Raw genomic sequence first — 17,737 nt, 5'->3', positions numbered from 1 at the left:
AAGAAATAAATGAACCGTATACGACACCTGACCCACAGTGAACTCGATAAATGGTGGCTAAAGAGGGAAGTTAAACATCGAGCGCTGCTCAAGATGGCAAACACCAGCGGAGCATCTGTGTGTCTACAAACTTATCTGTGTTTTGACTGAAAAGTAGCACAAACTAATTTTGCTCTGCTGACACATTAGTGTGAGTTGACAAATAATTGAAAGAAAAGGAAAAACATTCTATGTGGTCTAGTGCAGTGGGCTTCCATTTTTGTTGAACTAAAGAATTAAAAACAATGCAAATTTCCTCCTCCTAAGTCTTAAAGTCGACATCTAAAAATTTTTATTATGAGTTTAAATAGTTACCAAAAAAAATATACATATTACCGCAAAATAATAGGTTGCAAAGTGCTTTCAATATATTTCCATCAAAACTTTGGGCCAGAATGTTTAGTTTATAAAATTTATGAGAAATGTCCACTACATAAACTAACTAGCAAATCTAGCTCATTATCAAATCAATACGCAGATCAGATCAACTTTCTGACAGATGTCAGTACCATTTTAAACCCAATAAAAGTATGGGCAAGGGTTCCATGATGACCTTTCCATCTCTAGTTCTTATTCTAGGAGCAATGGGTGGACGGGTGGATAGACGGATAGGTGGATGGATGGATAGACGGATGGGTGAATGGATGGATGGATGGATGGATGGATGGATGGATGGACGGACGGGTGGATGAAGATGCGAGTTTTTGCTTGGATGAAATAGGAAGCCCAGTGCCTGCGTATTTCTCCCTGGAGCTCTCTGGCCCTGTCCTCCTGCCCTCCTGCCCTCCTGGGATGCGCCCTCAGGAGCCCAGCATTTGTGAGCCCTCCCTTGTTAGGTGCATGCAAATGTCTTGCTCCAGGACTCAGGAGTAGCCTTTCTTCTGTGAAGGTGGAGAAGGTAGGTGGCGACACAAGGGATGGGGAAAGAGCTGGCAGATGATGATAGGCAAAGTCTCAGTCCACTAGATTCTGGAGAGACTCATGTGGAATTTGAGGGTCTAGAAACTAATTTCCTTAAAGCAATCTGTGTCCACTCACCCCCAGGACAAACCCGAGAGCCCCAGGCTCATGTGCCTCTGTGTGACGCCCATTTCTAGAGAGAAGAGCTTGCCAGACCCAGGTGCAAAGACCCCGGTCCCTTAGGCCCACACGGGGGTGGCCCGGGAAGGCAGCTGCCTCGTGCTTGTTGGTGCCCGTGTCCTGGGCAGCACACAGCACCTGGCCCCGCTGCCGGGCTGAGTGGGAACTAAACTTTCTGACTAAGTTCTGCAGGCGGGCCTGCTCCCTCTCAGGTAGGGTGCTGGTTGGGTGAAGGACTGGCCTGGACAGGGAGCAGCATCTCCTCGTCCGTAACGTCAGAGCTCCTCCCCTCAGCTTCCAGTATTCTATGATGATAGAGAAAATGATCTCATTTCCTTCTCTCCTGAAGATTTGGCCAAAAAGCAGGGAAGCCAGGGGACCCCCGGCAAAGATGCCGACAGGCCAGCAGTGAGCTTTAAGTCTCGGTACACGGCTGCCTGGAGGGGGCTGAATGCTGACTGACTACACGAGATCGTTCAGCGGGATGAGGAGAATAATGACAATCTTGTTGGGAAGAGATGAGCGCAGACTCTTCTCTTAACTTGAGAAAAAGGATTTTAGGGCTGGAAGGGAGCTTCAAGGACATTGAGAACAGCTCCTTCTTATTCATTTAAGTGCTGGAGAGAAAGAGCTGGAATCCCAAGACAGGAAGCGCCTTGCCAGGGTCAGCTACGGAACCTCAAGATTGTCTCCTTGAGACCTCAGCGCTCCTGGGGCTCCAGACAAGGGCACCAAGGGAGGGAAGCTTCCGGGCTCGTGTGTCACACATGACGGCGTAAGAGTGAGCTGGAATGAGGTTTTATACCCTCGATGTTCAAGAAGAGAGAGGAAGAGAGATTGTCTCCTCCACACATACAGCTAAGGCAACATCAGAGCCGGATCTTTTGATTTTCAAGGTACAAGTGCAGTGGGAAATGGGATATCCACACTTCTGTGCCCTGAAGAACAGCAGAAAATTCCCCCGTCTCGTCATCTAGTTAGCCACACAGATGCAGATACGATGGCTGGTTATCTGCATCCTGCACCACAGCCTTCTCACAGAGAGAAGTGTGCTCTGCGGTTTAGGAGCAATGTCCGGTCCTGGCACAAAAGGGGCCCCGACAGGTGAGGACCAGGAGGACCGAGGGCCCCAGGCTCCAGCAAGGACTCGGGCTTGGGGAGACCCGGGTCTGACCTGCTGCCACTTATTCTCCGGGCGACCTGGGGTTTCCCAGGGTCCTCACCTGTGGACGTGCGTGTAATAGAGCCTACAGCAGGAAGAGCTGTTTCTGCCCTGACGCCGAGAACCGCATGAGCTCTGTTCAGATGCAGAGAAATGGGCGATGGCAACCCCAGCCTGGCGACCCCGGCGGACCAGAGCCGTGCCCTGCGCCGGGGGCCCAGCCAGGATGAAGCCGGTCGCTGGCTCCTCCAGAGAACAGGAACAGCCCACGCTGACTGCCACCTCTTCAAGAGGGCACTAGGCTTTCTCACTAACAGCTGTGTCTGGTGGCTACAGAAAGCGGACTCTGAGTTTGGATGCCCCTGGTAAGGCGACGGTGAATGACATAGAGACGCCAGCCCTGCGGACGCCCTGCCTGCGGCCCAGCCCAGCACAGTGATGGCTCCTCCTCGGGGTTTGCAGATCCACTCTCCCAATGTGCTTTCTTACTTTCCTTCTTGTTTACTTTGCACCAGGCCTCTGTCTAACTACCACTGCCTTCATTAGCAAGTCATAAACGGATAGAAACTCAGGTAAACGTGTCTAAGGATTTTCACTCTAACGCCAGAGTTGTTTTGGGGGTGAAATGTCACACTAAATGTTTTGGAAAGAGTTCAGTAATGTTGCTTTCTTCCTGGCAATGAGCACCAGCCTTCGATGGCCGAGAGAGAAGAGACGATGGTGATCCTAGTGTCTCAAAACAGGCTTCCCCAGGCCGGCGGCTGGGACTGCAGGCAGGCTGAGAACTTGCGGAGGTCGGTGCGCTGTGTGACCAATCTCCACTTCTCTGGCTCCTGACCGTGTGCAGGACACAAGTGGGAGGCAGAGAGCTGGGCCCGCGGAAACCAAGCCTTCCAGAGATGAATACGGTGACCTCGACTACCTTCCCAGGAAATGAGGGGCCGCACATAAGGAACGTTTCGTGTAGGCAGGTGCACGCTGAGTCTCTCACGCCGTCCTCAGGGCCTCAAATGAAGGGTCAAATGTCCTGCGGAAGCCTCCGGACCATGGCCCAGGCCTGTGCACCTACTCACGAGGGAGCTCCTCCCGGTCTGTCTCCTCATCAGTGGGTCCCTGGTGGAGGACAAAGCCCCAGCCTGGGAGGGCTGGGCTCTTCCCCAGGGCCAGAGTTATAGGTCGTGTCTATCTGTGATGGTTGAGGGGACTTCCGGCCAGGAGGGACCCTCATTTCGCCGTGCTGGTTCCTTCGCGGAACACAGAGTCAGGCGAGCGCCTTGCTCCCCAGTTTCACCATAACTCTCGCTCTGCCCAAGCCCGCTGGTCCCGAAGTCCTGAGGGGCTGAGCAGGAGGCCGGCCCCTGCCTTCAGGGTGGCCGGTTTGCTGAGCGGTTACGCATCACACCCAGCTCTCCTTACTCAGGAGTCTGTCCTACAAAGTCACCGCACACATGGGGCGAGTGAACATGGAACCGTTGCTTCTGGGGGACCTGCCGGCCCCTTGAAAGCCTCTGGTCGCAGTGGTTTTGTCAACCGATCCCCACGGAGGCGTGTTTTGCGTGTGTTTTGTCTAAAGACACCTTTTTAATGTACGTTGTCGGTTCGCTAACGTGAACTCATGGCAGCAGCACTAGCTCAGGCCAAAGGCAGCTTCTTCCACACACGTCCTCTCCCCGAGGCGCCTGGCAGCCTCCCTTAGGGACCTAGACAGCACGAGGCCTGGGGGCTCCTAAACGCAAAAGCACAGAAGTGGGATACATGCAGCACTGAGGGACCCTTGTTGGCGGATGGGCTGCAACAAGCAGGCGAGTGCCGCCTCGCTCCACCTCGGCTGGGAGCACGCAGCAGGCCAGACTCGAATTTCTCTCGGCTCTGCTCACTTCCGCGAGGGGCCTGGGATGTGCTGCGAGTGTGGATTTTGGAGTTACAGATAAATTTTAGTGAGCAGGCGAATTCACGGATACGGGGACCGTGAGACGGCCCCAGGGCTGTGTGCTGTCCTCGCCCTGCAGGCTTCTCTGCGGCCTCTCATCGGCCCCCTAGAACTTTCTACACAAGATGCGTGCGGGTGAGGCAGAGAGGCAGGCAGAAGGACTCCAGAACATCAGGCCCTGAGAGCCGGGAGGGAAGGGGGAGCAGAGGAAAGCGGGCGGGGGCCGTGTCTGCTTTGTGGCCTGAGGGACCCCTGATTCTGCCCCTCTATGAGGAGGCCCTGGAGGAGCCACGTGGACTCTGGAGAGCACACCCTGGACTTGGGCTTGTGTTCTGGTGGGAGGTAAAGTCAGGGGTTGGCTTTACAGGTGGGGCAAAAACTGACTTCGCCTCCACTGCCTTTGAAAGGCCAGCCATAACTGTTTGGGCTCCAGCTAGGCCGGAGGACACGAGGGTGTGGTTGCTGCCTGCCCCTGAGCAGCGAGGGACGGGGGATGGCGGTTACCGTTGCTGGCCCGCTGTCGGATGGTCAGCATCTGCTCTCCTGACAGCTTCGCCTTCTTCATGGCCGACGTGGCTCTCGGGCATCCCGACAAACTGAGGACAAGAAGACAAGAGATGGTGTGAGTCTCGGCTCTCCAGAGGCCCCAAGCCCTGCACAGAAAGGGTGACGAGCCAGGCATGTCCCGCGTCATTTCATGAGGCCACTCGCCAGCAAAGGGCCATCTCAAATGGGAAAAACAGCCAGACCGAGGAACACAGTTCGGCCCGCTGTGCACGGGGTGGATGTGCCCATCTGTGGTTCTCAGACATCAGTGCCCGACACAAGGGAGCCCAGGCTGCAGGCGGCCTTGGGTGAGGGCCCAGCTCTGGGGCCCCAGGGCTGGAGGGAGATGTGCCCTTCACTGTGGGTCTTTAGGGCTGTTTGGTATTTTATGGAGTGACTACCTGTTTTAAAAAACTTGTTACTTACGGAAAGTGTCAAATTTACACAAGGGTTGAATTCAAAACTTAATTCAAACAAACAAAAGTAAAAGGGTCGGGATAACGAGCTCACATGCAGATTCCATCACTGTCTCGGCACATCCCGGTGCCTCTGTTCCCCTCCCGCCACACGGGAGTTATTCTGCAGTAATCCCAGGCATAAAAAGAGAGGTTTAAAGTCAATATCTCACTGAATGCTCTAAAGCTAGTGCCAGAGGTGCGGCTTCAAGCTGCCCGCTATCTCCTGTCTGTGCCCACAGCTGTCCCTCCGCCCACGTGCGCTCTGCGCTGGAACTGGGCCGAGGCCTCTGGAGACGTGCACAGGAGGCTCTCCTCTTTCCTTTCTTGCTGTGGACGTATTGAGGACAACGTTCTCATCCTGAGCACCTTCACGGAGCCCAAGTCTGGGCCCCACCATGCCTGCCTCACCCCTCACCTTTCAGCCCTCACCTTTCACCTCTCACCACTCACCCCAGCTATCATCCAAAGGATCCCCACCGGAGGACCCTCTGCACTGGTGGTCAGGGTCCACCTGGCACTTCATATACGGATGAAATGAAAAATCGTTTGTGTAGAGTAATTTATGTATTTATTTCACACATGCATAATTTTGTATTTCATCCGTATATTCAGTGCTCCGTGGGCCCCATCCATAGCACAGTGACGCCAGGCTAGGGGTTTATCCACCTCGACACCCATCCCATACCCAGTGACGGCGTAGATTATATTGTTACTAGAAACCACTGTTCAATGTTACATTAATATAATGAGGATTTCTAAACATCTCTTCAGACATTTTTCTAAAATACTTTCTGATGGGGATGTTACAGTTGTTTGCAGGGAAAACATATCTTGTACAACAGACATTTTCACCGTCCTTTACCATTCACACTGCAGTGTCTCTGACGTGACCTTGCTGGGCTGCTGGCATCTGGCTCTGTTCTTGAACATCCCTGCGATGCTCAGTGCCCACTGTGTCTGTTGCTCTTCCCAGAACCTCGCTGGAGTGAGCTGTTTGCTGACAGCGCCTCTAGACTTACGGGGAAAGCGGCACGGGGCTTCAACCCAGTGGGGCGCCACCAGCCCCAGGCCCTGTCTTCTCCCTTCCCTGAGGTCAGCTCCCCAGAAAACCCCAGGAAACAGAGGCTCTGGGATCCTGATGGCAGGCGGGTGGGGTGGGGGCAGGAAGGCCCTGAGGGGCTCCCCAGGAGCAGAGTCATTCTCCTAAGGGGGTTCTACGCTGGTGCCCCAAGGCCAGCCTCCTCGTCATCACTGTCCACCCTGTGACCAGCCTCACAGCTGTGTTCTGAGCCGAGTGTCCCTCAGAACTCCTTCCCCTTCTCCCTGCCGCCAAAGTGACCTGTGATTGCCCTTTGGTGGCCCCGTGGCCTCGGGCTGGCTCCCCTCAGCTCATCAGCACCGCACACTGGAGGCACCCTGGAAACTCATAGCCGCCACCCGTGCTAGAACACGTGGTTTCTCCGGAGGAGTTCCCCCGGCCCAAGCCATCTCCCGGTGCCCTGAGCCCCGGGGCCCTCTGCAGAGCGCCGTCCTCCCTGGGCCCGGCACTGGGCGGCTCCCCCCATGGCTGCGGGGATGCCCGTGGCACAGCTTGCTCCCCGGCTCTGCGCTGCCGGCCTCCTGATTCCTCTTCACTGCTTGTTACAAAACAGGGCCCGGCGGGGGTCCTGGCTGAGCCCCTTCGGCTCTGACCCCAGATGCCCTGGAGCCTCGACCCTCGACCTGGGTTAGTTTCGATCCCCCGTCATCCTTCCCGGTTTCCCCCCATCGCAGGGCTGTTCCTCGAGGCCCCGCCAGGCACGTGCAGGCCTTCCGGGAACACTCATGGATGGGGTGCTGCCACAGTGGGCGTCTCCCCACCCCGAGTTCCGACCCCGAAAATAAGGCGGCCAGAGGCACGTACGGGACAGTGATGGAGGGGAGGACGAAGGGGGAGGCTCAGAAAAGCAGAGCCGCGGAGCCGCAGGGGCGTCCCCGGCGCCACCAGACTGCAGGTTCCCGCCCGGGACGGGCAGCGGGAGGACCTGGAGACCGCGTAGACACGGATTCTCGGACCCACGCAGAGGTTCAGAACCGACTCCATCCTGCGTGGCTTCTCTTGGTCCTCAGTTAGCGAGGCTGCCAGCTGGGAGCGGCCGCGACAGCATCGTTCGGGGCCGGAGCCCTCGGCCGCAGCCGGGAACCGCATCAGGACGCGAAGGCAGCCGCGGGAGCCGCGCTCTGTGCAGACGCGGACCCGCGCGCTCGGCCTCGGGCCTCGGTCCCCAACTGCATCGCCGCGGCCGCGGGTCCAGCGCCGTCTGGCGGCGGCTCTCCCAGCCTCACCCGCTGGGGGCGGGGGTCCCGGGGTCCGAGCTGGTCCCCGTCTCAGGGAGAGCGACCCGGGCGGTCTCGCGCGGTGGGAGTGGAGCCTGACGTGCAGACCCCGCGGGCCGCTGCGGACCCTCTTTAGTGGAAACCCGGCTGCTCGGAGCGCACGCGGGAGCCGAGAAGCCTCAGGTCTGGGACGCTCCGGGCAGCAAACAGTCGGCAGGCTCCGCTCCAGCGCGGCGCTGGCCGCCCCGGGCCCCGGCGCCCCGGGAATTCCGGGGAGCGTTCCAGGCAAGCGCTTTAGAAGGAGACCGGAGGCCTGACGGTTTTATAGGACATTGGCCCCAAAGGGACCTCCTGCAGGAGAACATCACAGCTGAAAATACCTAAACAAGTAAAAATTCCGGGGAGACGTGGTTCAAGAGACGTTGGGAGGAGGAGGGTTCATTGGGAAGGAAAATAATTAATCTGAGAGCAGGTCGGGGGTGTGTTCAGACTGTTTCTTGCCGAGAGTGGCTGGGAGGCAGAGAATTCAGGACCAAAGAACCCAGACGGGGGCTGGGACCGTCCTGTCTGTGACTCAGGCCCGTCCCGGAGACACGTTCATCCAGGTGCCAGCAGCTCCCTTTACACCGGTTTGTGCTATTGAGAGTCCTCATTCATTTTGCTCTTCACTATTCACGGTCGCTATTATGATCCCATCAGCATGAATGACTCCTACGAGGTGTGATGCGCTCCATGCACAGCACACACACAATTCCCTGTTACAGTGCTGTGCTGACTCTTCCCACCAGGGTGTCGTCCCGTAAGCAGACGTCGATGGCGCAGCAGCGGCCTCCCCGCCTTAGCATCAAAGTGCGCACCATCTGCCCACCAGAGCAGCCGGCTTTGAATTTGCCTCCCGGGACTCCATGGTTTCACAAGGGACCCCAGGGGCATGTGTCCAGAGGGGGAAGAGGGTGTCCTCTGAGCTCAAGAAATTTCTGCCTCTGGTTATTTATCAAATCTCTGCTAGCTCAGATTTGGAGTTTCTTCCCCGAATGTATTCTGAGTCAACCCCCTCCTCTGTGCGGAGCAGCGCATCCTGGGAGCCACGGACAGAGGGAAGTGTTTGGAGCAGGAGCTGGGCCTCACACGGTCGACAGGCAAGCCTTCGGGGCCTACAGCTCGCGGGGTCCCACCAAGTCAACCAGCGTGTGCGGGTCGAGCCAGGGACCAGCAGGCTGCCCAAGTGCCTGTTTCTCTTTCTTGTTTCCCCCTCAACCTGCGGCATTTTGGAGGCGTTATGGGCAAAGTAGGCTTTTGTGAGTGTCTGGGTCCAGGCCATCAGGTTTCACAGTATTTGGAGGCCTCTTCCCTCAAGGATGGGGGGCGTGGGGGGTCTTTCACGTGTACCCGGTAAGGACCACAGCTGTTCTGTCATGAACCCCTTTTCAGGCCTAACACTCCTTGCTGAACTTGAGGGCACTCAGTAATGTTGCCGCGTGAATGAATGAACACAGGCCTGCAGGACTGCGACGTGTCTGCTCTCTGGGTCTTTCCCTCCGCGGTCTCTGCTGGAGAGCAGACGCTTAATACTGTGTCTGCGGCCAGAGGGCAGGGCTCTGCATTGGCTGGGCTGACAGTGACATGTAACAGCCTGGGGCGCTGGGGAATGCTGGTCCACGTGGTCCACAGGTCCCGTGGCTGCCCCTACTGCCGCCCCCAGGCTGCTGCTTGGCTGTTTCTCTGGGTCCTTGACTGACATGTGCCTTATCATCCTCAGTGAGGCCGTCCTCAGAACTCAGGAATGCAAGCTCTCAAGCTACCGAAACTTCTCAAAACTCTCAAGATCTCCTCAAAAGCTCAAGACCTTTGCTGCCCTGCAATTTTTCTTGTATTTTTCCTTTGACAATTTTCTGTCTTCCATTTTCTCTCTTCTCTTTTTCAGAATCTCCTATTAGTTGGTCACTAAACCTCATGAATTCTCTATTTTATGAAAAATATTTTCATCTTCTTTTCTCTTCTCTGTATAATTTAAAGGAGATTTCCTCAACTTTATATTCTAAACTTCAACTGAATTGTTTATTTCACTTATCCAGTTTTTTGTTTCTTGGATTACGAATATAATAAATTATAATACTCTTTCTTTTCTCCTTTTCTGTCTGATGACAAATCATAGTTTTTTAAAAAAATATTTCTTCTCTTTCCAGAAATGTCTGTTTTTTCTGAGCTTTTCTTCCCTTTTTAAGTGTGTTCACTGTGCTTTCTGTTATGTTACTGCGTGCTCTCCTTAAGTGGCTGGTGCTCCTTGGCTGTCTGTTCACATTTCCCAAATATTGGTCGTGGCAGGCCTGTCTCTTGGATCCGCTCATTTCCAGAGGAGGCCCCCCTCTTGTCTGATGGGCTGGGGTGGAGGAGAATGCAGAGTGCAGAGAGCCAGCAGCCACTTTGAGGTCGTGAGGGGGCTGGGCTTGCCATTCCACCCAAAATTCCTGTGTCAGTGCAGCGGCCCACTCTCGTGTTCTAGGTCCCTGTACTGAGCTCCCCTTTCTGCTGGGTGAAGAGGGCCAGGGCTGGGCATGCAGTAGCCATTTCCTCTTCCTCAATGATAACCCCCATGTGAGAGGCCCCAGGAGCCTCGCCCGGCCAGGTGTGGTCCATAGTATGGACCACAGGGAATGGCCATAGTATTTGGGGGTCTCTCCCCTCAAGGATGGGGGGGATGTAGGGCGTCTTTCCGTGTGGAGTGTCCTTAACGAGGGAGCTGCTCTGCGTCCGGGACAAAAGGAGAGCCTGAGACGGGAGCTCCCCGTGTCAGGCACGGAGTCGGGCCCTGGTGCCCCGCGTGCTTCTGTGATGAAGAAGGTGGGTCTCGCCAGCCCCCCGTGCGTTTTCTGCTGCTGACCGCTGAGCCCCGTCCTGACAGACAACGCAGAAGCTGCTGCTCCTTTTCTCTCCCCTTTCACTCGGGGAACTCAGAGCTAAATTTAGTGTCAATCATTGCTGCGGGTTGATTGAGCCCCCCAAAAAGATTTGTGGGCGTCATCACTCACGGAACCGTGAATAGGCCTTATGCGGAAATCAGGTCAAGATGAAGCCACACTGGATCAGAGTGGCCTAATCTGGTGACTGGCGCCCTCAGAAGAGGAGGAAACACATACACAGGAGGAGGAGCCACGTGGCGATGGGGCAGAGACGGGGTGACGCGCCCACCAGCCCAGGGACCCTGAGGATGCGGCACCAGAAGCTGGGAGAAGCAGGGAGGGGCGTCCCCTCGAGCCTTCAGAGGGGGCGCGGCCCTGCCTGGGTCTTGATTTCCGATTCTGGCCTCCAGAACTGTGAGAACAAATCCGTGTGGTCTTACGTCACCCATTCGTGGTCTTTGTCATGGCAGCTCAGGAAACTGACACCATCGTGGTTGTTACTAGTTTGGGTTCCTGGCCCAGACGTCCCCCCATTTCCTATAGGATTTCTGTTGCTTCTGCCATGCGACCATGCTCTTCCGTGGACAGAGATTTACCGCGAGTTTGCTCAAGCTGCAATGACACGTGGGAGGGAAGATGACGGACAGTCGAGGAGACCCTGAGGCCGCAGACTCAGGAGGGAGTCCTGGGCGGCCTCCCCACGGGGCTGCAGTGGTGGGAAGGTGGGGACCTGTCTTCACCCGGCTTGCCCCGACGGCCCACTTGTCCTCCCTCGGGGTCCTGCTCCGGAGGAGGCATGGCGGCCGTGTGGCGGGAGTGTGGGTGACCCCAGAGGTGGCTGGGGTGGCCGGCTGACCCGGAGCTCGCGGGTGGGGCCCACAGGATGCCCATGGCTGCAGCTTCAGGAACCGCTCAGACTGTGCGTCCCTGTGGGAGCCACCTGCATGGCCACTCCAGGTAAGCTCATGTCAACCGAATCAGGCGACGTTATACCACAGCCCCTCTGCCGCAGGTACGGGGCCTCAGCGCCTGTCAGCCTCACGCGTGGCCATGGGGACCATGACCCTGGGCAGGACAGCTCTGGCCTGGGTGTCTGTGGGTGCCGTGGGCTGCCCGCTCGGCTGCATGGGGGTCGGTCCCCCTGAGAGGGGCTGGGCGGATGCACGGGGAGCGGGGACTCCTTGGGGCTGCGGAACGTGATGGGCAGAGGATCTCAGCTCACTCGTTTGTGTCTTCCTATGTATTTTCCCACCATTTTTGCTGGAACGAGAAGCATCTGCTGTGAAGGAACCTGTTCCTGGGGCTGAAGCCAGAAAAAGGGTTTGCGTTTCACGGTTGAGTGTCGTGGACGCCAGGCCCAGGGTCGGAGAGAAGTCGGTGTCTACACCGCAGATCTGGAGGAATCTGTCCAACGAGGTCAAGGTTCCCAGAGCAGAAGAAGGAGGAGGGAGAGGGAGGAACAAGGAGAGCGGAGACACCGGCGGGTTGAAGGGGAGGCCCCAGGGTCCCCTTGTGTCTCCGCAAGAGGAGGAGCCGCAGAAGAGAAAGGGCCACGGGTGCGAGCTCCCCTGCCTCACCCCTCCAGAACAGCATGTCAGGGGGACCCCAGAGGCCCCTCCACCCTGCAGACAGCCCAGAAGCTGAGGAAGCTGGCAGGACACTGGGAGACAAGGGGCTGGCCGGGGGCTGACATCAGACCAGACAGGACAGGAGCCGGGAGCCTCGGGGCTGCCCACTGCCCAGGGAGCAGACAGCAGAGGCGCTGGGCCCCCCGGAGCAAGTCCTTGTCCACGGTGAGCACAGAACAGAAACCAGCTCAGTTACAGAAAACAGACTTGTACAATTTATATGTAGTACAGTCACGTTTTAAAAATTGCCACATTGTTGAGAACCATTATTTGCTTACAATCTAGGTGATGTTGTGCTGATCAGAAATGATCAGAGGAGTGAAAAGATCTGGGGTCGGAGCTGCCCCCACTGACCACGAAGCTTCGAAGCCTTTGCACGTGTGTGCACGTGCGTGTGCGCGTGTGCGCGCGTTTTACACCGAGTTTGTAATTCAGATTAGATCACAGACCGGACCTGAAGTCTTTGAAGGGATCAGTTTCCTCCCCTGTTTACTGGAGATAAAAAGGACCTCGTTGTCCGCACGGTTGAGTTTTGGCTTGTCCGTCGGTCTTTCCCGTGGAATTACAACAGGCTCTTTCCCGGGGGAGAGGCGGCGCTGAGGGTTTTGTTTCTCCCGAGACCCCGGCCTGGTGGCCACGACGGCGACCGTGGGAGGCCGAGCCCAAGGGGGCGCAGGATCCGCCCCCGCCCCTGGAGCGAGGGGCGCGTGCGACGGGCGGTCACTCGGTGACCAGGGGGCCCTGCGGGAAGCTCAGCCCTGGACGCTGGAGGAGGTGCCCCTGCCGCCTGAGGGAGCGGCTGCCACGCAGGGAGGGGCTGAGGGGCCAGCACCCGAGGGCGACTCTGCCCCCGAGGGCCGCCCGCAGCAAGAAGAAGGGGCCGCAGTCCGCCGACCCCAGGAACTGACTCCTGCCAAGACCCCGAGGGAGCGTGGAGGGGCTGCGAGCTCGGGGCGGGACGCGCTGCTCACTCCTGATCTGAACCTTGACCCTAGCGGAGGGCGCCCACCCGTGGGGGCCGAGATGACCACCGGGCGTTGTCTCCAGCCCCTGCGTCCATGGGACGTTGGAGAGCCGGCAGGAGACTCCTCGGAAAGCGGTGAAGACGGCGGCACCGCGCCCCCCGCGCCCCCCATGCCCCCGCGTCCGGGCGCTGCTCCTTGGGGCCGAGGCCGCGGACCCTGCATCCCCACCCTCTGATGCCGCCCCCCCAGCGGAGAGACGAGCTGCAGCCGGCCGTGTGAGGGGCTTCAGGAGGAGACGTGCAGTGACCGTCCCCGGCAGAGGCTGCAGGGGACCCTCGGCTGAGTCGGGCCGGGAAGGCGAACAGAGGCCGGGCTTCCGACTTTTCTCGCGGCCCTTCGGGGTTCGCAGTTTGGGACAGATGTTGGATCTTCAAACATCTTCAAACAGGAAACCACTGAGAATGAATTGGAAGAGGTGGAGCGCAAGGCGCTTTTGGGGGCAGCGGTCAGCACAGGGCGGTGCACAGGGGACCTGTCCCCCGGGGCGTCGGGACCAGGACCCAGGGGAGGCTGGACCCCGAAGGGCGGCGAATGCAAATCCCCAGAGGCTTTCCCTTGTGGCAGCCGGTGCCCAGGGGGCAGCTCGAGGCTGGCGGGCCGGAGGCAGTGAGGACGCGGGAGCTGAGGGCTCCCCGTGGCGCCGGTGGAGGCCTCCTCTCTCCTTCGCGGCGGTGGGTGCCGGTGGACGGACGCGCAACAGGCCGGAGGCCCCCGGGCCCCCAGGCCGGCCGCGCAGAGGCGCAGAGCCAGGTCCTCGGCAGGGTCCCGGCGACCCTCCTTGGGGGGCTGCAGCTCGCACAGAGTGGCTGCTGCCTGCGGCCCCCTCCGGCAACACCCCAGACCTCGGGCCGGAGAAGAGGCCGTGGGCAGACCACAGGGGCACCTTCCCTGTCCCCCGCGGCGGGGCAGCCTGGCCAGACGGCCGAACAGTGTGGACGGCGTGGAAGAGGGCGCGGCCGTTCCCGGGAGTGCCCTCCAAGGAGCCCGCCAAGCCCACTCAGCGCAGGGTCCCATCTCCCTCGGCGCGTCTGCTCCTCCTGGAGGGGGCCACCTGGACCCTCGCTCCTCGCTCCTCCTCTCCGGCAGGTCACAGAGAGAGCTGGAATCTGGGAGGCCTTTCTTCTCGTGTTAGTGTGAGGTAGGATGCTTCGCATATGCTGCCTTAACAGAAAGTCACCGCCGGGTCTGGAGCGCCGGGGCTCTGCCCCGCGGCTCCCTCCGCGCTCTGGGCTGCAGACCGGGACCGGACTCAGAGAGCCGGACGGCGGAGGAGCGTCCGCGTGGGAGGGCGAGGGTCCGAGTGCTCGCAGCGAGGCCCCAGGGCTCGTCCTCGGCTCGGATCGCAGGTGCTGGACGGGCGGTGTTTCGCTCCCTGACGCTGTGGAATTTGGGTTTATCATCAGAGAAGGTCTTGAGAGAAGAACAACGCGAACCTCCTTTAGTGTCCTCCGTCTGTGCGGGTGTGGTCTTGGCGACAGGGGCCAAGAGCTCAGCCATGGGAGGGAGCGGAAGGCCTCCCCGTCCCGCTCACTGGCAGACATGGACACGGCTGTGCTCGGCCCAGAGCAGTGGGCGTTCCACGGGGTGAGGACGGCTGGGGTGGAGCAGGTCCGCCCCACTTTGCTTCCCGGTCTAGCCCTGGAGAGCAGCTAGTGAGCTATCCTGTGAGACCAAAATGAAACCTAGGAGACAAGGTAGCTGTCTGCCCTCGTTAATGATAGTTTCTCGGGTACCTGCACTGTGAAAGCCTGTCCTAGGTCTTGCAGGTGTACCGGGTGAGTGAGGTGAAGGTGACCCATGGATGGAGAACACTGGACAGTCCCAGCTTTCTCCTTACTGGCATGGGAAGGTGAGTGACTGGTCTTCCTTGAGTTAGTTTTCTCAGCTCTAAAATGGGAACCATACAGATCTCAGGGTCGTGTGGTTGACTTTACATGTTTTTGTAAAAAGGACGGCAGCTCGACATCACAGAGAGGCAGGATGCATAAACGTTTCCTTCTCTTCTTGGGCTCACAAAAACTACGTTTCCCAGCACCCCATGGGTGGGCTATATTTCCCAGCACCCCATGGATGGACTGCATTCCCCAGCATTCCACAGGCGGACTACATTTCCCAGCATGCCACAGGTAGACTACATCTCCCAGAATCCCATAGATAGACTACAACTCCCAGCATCCCAAAGGCGGAGTCCTTTCCCAGCAGCCCACAGGAAGACTACCTTTCCCAGCATCCCACGGGTGGACCACATTTCCCAGCATCCCACAGGTAGACTACATTTCCCAGCATCCCACGGTAGACTACACTTCCCAGCAGCCCTTGCTTTAGGTGATACAATGGACTGAGTTCTGCCCACAGGAGTTGGAGGAGGTGTGTGCTCCTCCTTCTCTGCCGTGGATCCTCCACGTTCTTGTTCTCCCTCCGGTTGTGGAATGGAGACAGACTCTTGCAAAATGTGCTGAAGATGGCAGAGTACTTCTGTCCTGTTCCCCAGCCAGTTCTGTTATGTGAGCAAGAAGGGAAGATCTGCTCTGTTGGGGCCAGTTTCGGGTGTGTTTGTTATGGCAGTTAGCCTTTCCTAGCTCTTACATTAAATGAGATGATTGATCACAAAAATAACTCACCTGGTAAGTATTCAGTATGACGACTTATTTTCACTACAATTCTCTTGAGAAGAAGCAAGCAAAATAAACATTCTAAAAAAGACTACCTTCTCATTTATGATAGATAGTGGGGGAACTGAAAATAAATAAACCAGATCATATGGTCCAGGTGGAAAAGGTTTAAGAGTGTCTAGGAGGTGATTTTTTAAAAAAATTATTTTGGTTAAGCCCTATGAGAAAAGATAGGACTTCTAAGATTATTTATTTTTCAGGGTTAGAATCGTGACTTTAATTTTGGAGAATCTTCCTAATCTGCCTTGAAGTGGAGTGGGATTGAGGTGATGGCAGAGATGTACGTTCAGCATCCTTACACACACAGAAGCAGGTTCAACAGGTAAAGAGGCCCCTCCAGCCGCATCCCCTCCCCTCGCCCTGCAGCTCTCTCCTGCCTCTGCTGGCCCCACGGTGTTCCTGAGTCCTGACATCCCCACCCAGGCTTGCCGAGGGTCTTTGCAAGGAGGTGGAGTTGGGCCAGTCGCCTCCTGAGTCAGTTCAGACCCAGGCAGAACATTCTGGGGTTCCTCTTTCCCTGTCCTTCCGCCTAAGGCCTCTGACCATGCTCCTGGCATCTCGCGTCTCCAGGCCCTTTCGCACCTGGTGAAGCATTCGTGTCTGATGACATCCAGGTGCTTCAAGCTGCATTTAGTGAACACGGCTGCTCCCTGTTTTAACCACAACTCTGACCAGCCTTTTAAAAACTGTGTTGAGTCAGTGACGCATAAAAGCATTTCTTCAGCGCTGATATGTGCAGGCATGAGCGAGGTGCTGTGGACATGCGGGAACTAAGAAATGGTCCCCATGCATACACACAGGTAGTCACAACAGAGCACGACAGACCCTGCAGTCACTCAGTGGTGGGGCGCAAAGGGACGGACCACGCTTCCTGGAGAGAGAAGTCAGGGGCGGTTTCAATAAGTTGATAAAAAGGATCAGAGTCGAGAAGAGGCACAGAGGAGAGGGGCCCTGGGTTGGAGCATCAGGCTGCCTGGGGTGGAACCCTGGCTCACTGACAAACCGTACAACCTGGAGCAGTTACTTCACTTCTCTTTGCCTCAATTCCTAATCTTTGAAACGGATGATTAGGGTACCTATTTCCCTGGGTTGTTATGAAGATTAAGAGGGTTAATATACAAAGGTGTTTGGTGCACACTAAATGCTAAATAGCATTAAGCAACATTATTTAGAAGGACCGGAAGGCATTTACGGGGCAGATGGGGAGGTGGAGAAAAGGGTATTCTAGGTAACGGGGAGGCGGAGGCGTCAAACAGTAGGCTGTGGGTGGGGTCCTGGCAGCTCAGAGAGGCTAGGTGAGGCGGTGGAGGTGGGTAGGGGAGAAAGGGCACAGGGCCAGGTCAAGGAGACCTGTGGGTGCACGTTAGGAATCTGGATGTGGTTTCCCAGCCAGTCACCTCCTCCCAGCTTCTCTGCCCTTCCCTACCCATCCTGCACCCTGCTCTCATCATCCTCTGGACCAGCCACGCCTCACGTCACCTCTGCGCCTGCATTCCCCCGGGGCTGCGTCAGAGCTGCAGGTCTGTTTCCCTTCTCTGCGCCCTGACAGCTGAGTGCTGCGGGAGACAAATACGACGCCTCCCCGGCGGGACACAGGTAATGGGTCAGGGTTTCCTGGGGGCCTCGGCATCCCCATTACTCATCTCGCTCAGCTCATGGCCTTTCACTCGCTCCTCAGCAGGGCATTCCCGCCCTCCCCAAGGCGCCTGCCTGAGGTGCCCGCTCACTCGTGGCTGCGTCCTCTGGGGAAGCCCGGTGTGCACAGCATTTCCTCACTGACATCCTCACTCATCTTTCCTGACCTTCTAGTGCTTGGTTTTCTCACCTCCTCTAAGATCTGGCCCCGTCAAGTCCCGAGCCCGCGCTGTGTCATTAATTTCCTTCCGTCTCCGGTTTCTTCCCTTCAGATGAATAACATGCCCAGTCTCTCTCTTCCTGTGACACCCTCCTTGCTCCCAAGCCCTTACGGTCACTCTGAGTG

The 17,737-nt window shown here is 57.3% G+C and overlaps 1 protein-coding gene across 1 annotated transcript in view; it reads right to left on the bottom strand.

Moving 5' to 3' along the window:
* MYT1L (myelin transcription factor 1 like) overlaps window positions 1–17,737 on the bottom strand; it is a 155,501-nt gene that overhangs the window by 9,605 nt on the left and 128,159 nt on the right. Inside the window, exon 18 of the mRNA XM_046660145.1 lies at window positions 4,716–4,807. Within this exon, the coding sequence (XP_046516101.1) occupies window positions 4,716–4,807 (92 nt within the window). The remainder of the gene's footprint in view (window positions 1–4,715; window positions 4,808–17,737) is intronic.

Source organism: Equus quagga, chromosome 5 (assembly GCF_021613505.1).
Source record: "Equus quagga isolate Etosha38 chromosome 5, UCLA_HA_Equagga_1.0, whole genome shotgun sequence".
NCBI classification, from domain to species: Eukaryota; Metazoa; Chordata; class Mammalia; order Perissodactyla; family Equidae; genus Equus; species Equus quagga.
This window is presented reverse-complemented; position numbering and strand designations above follow the sequence as displayed.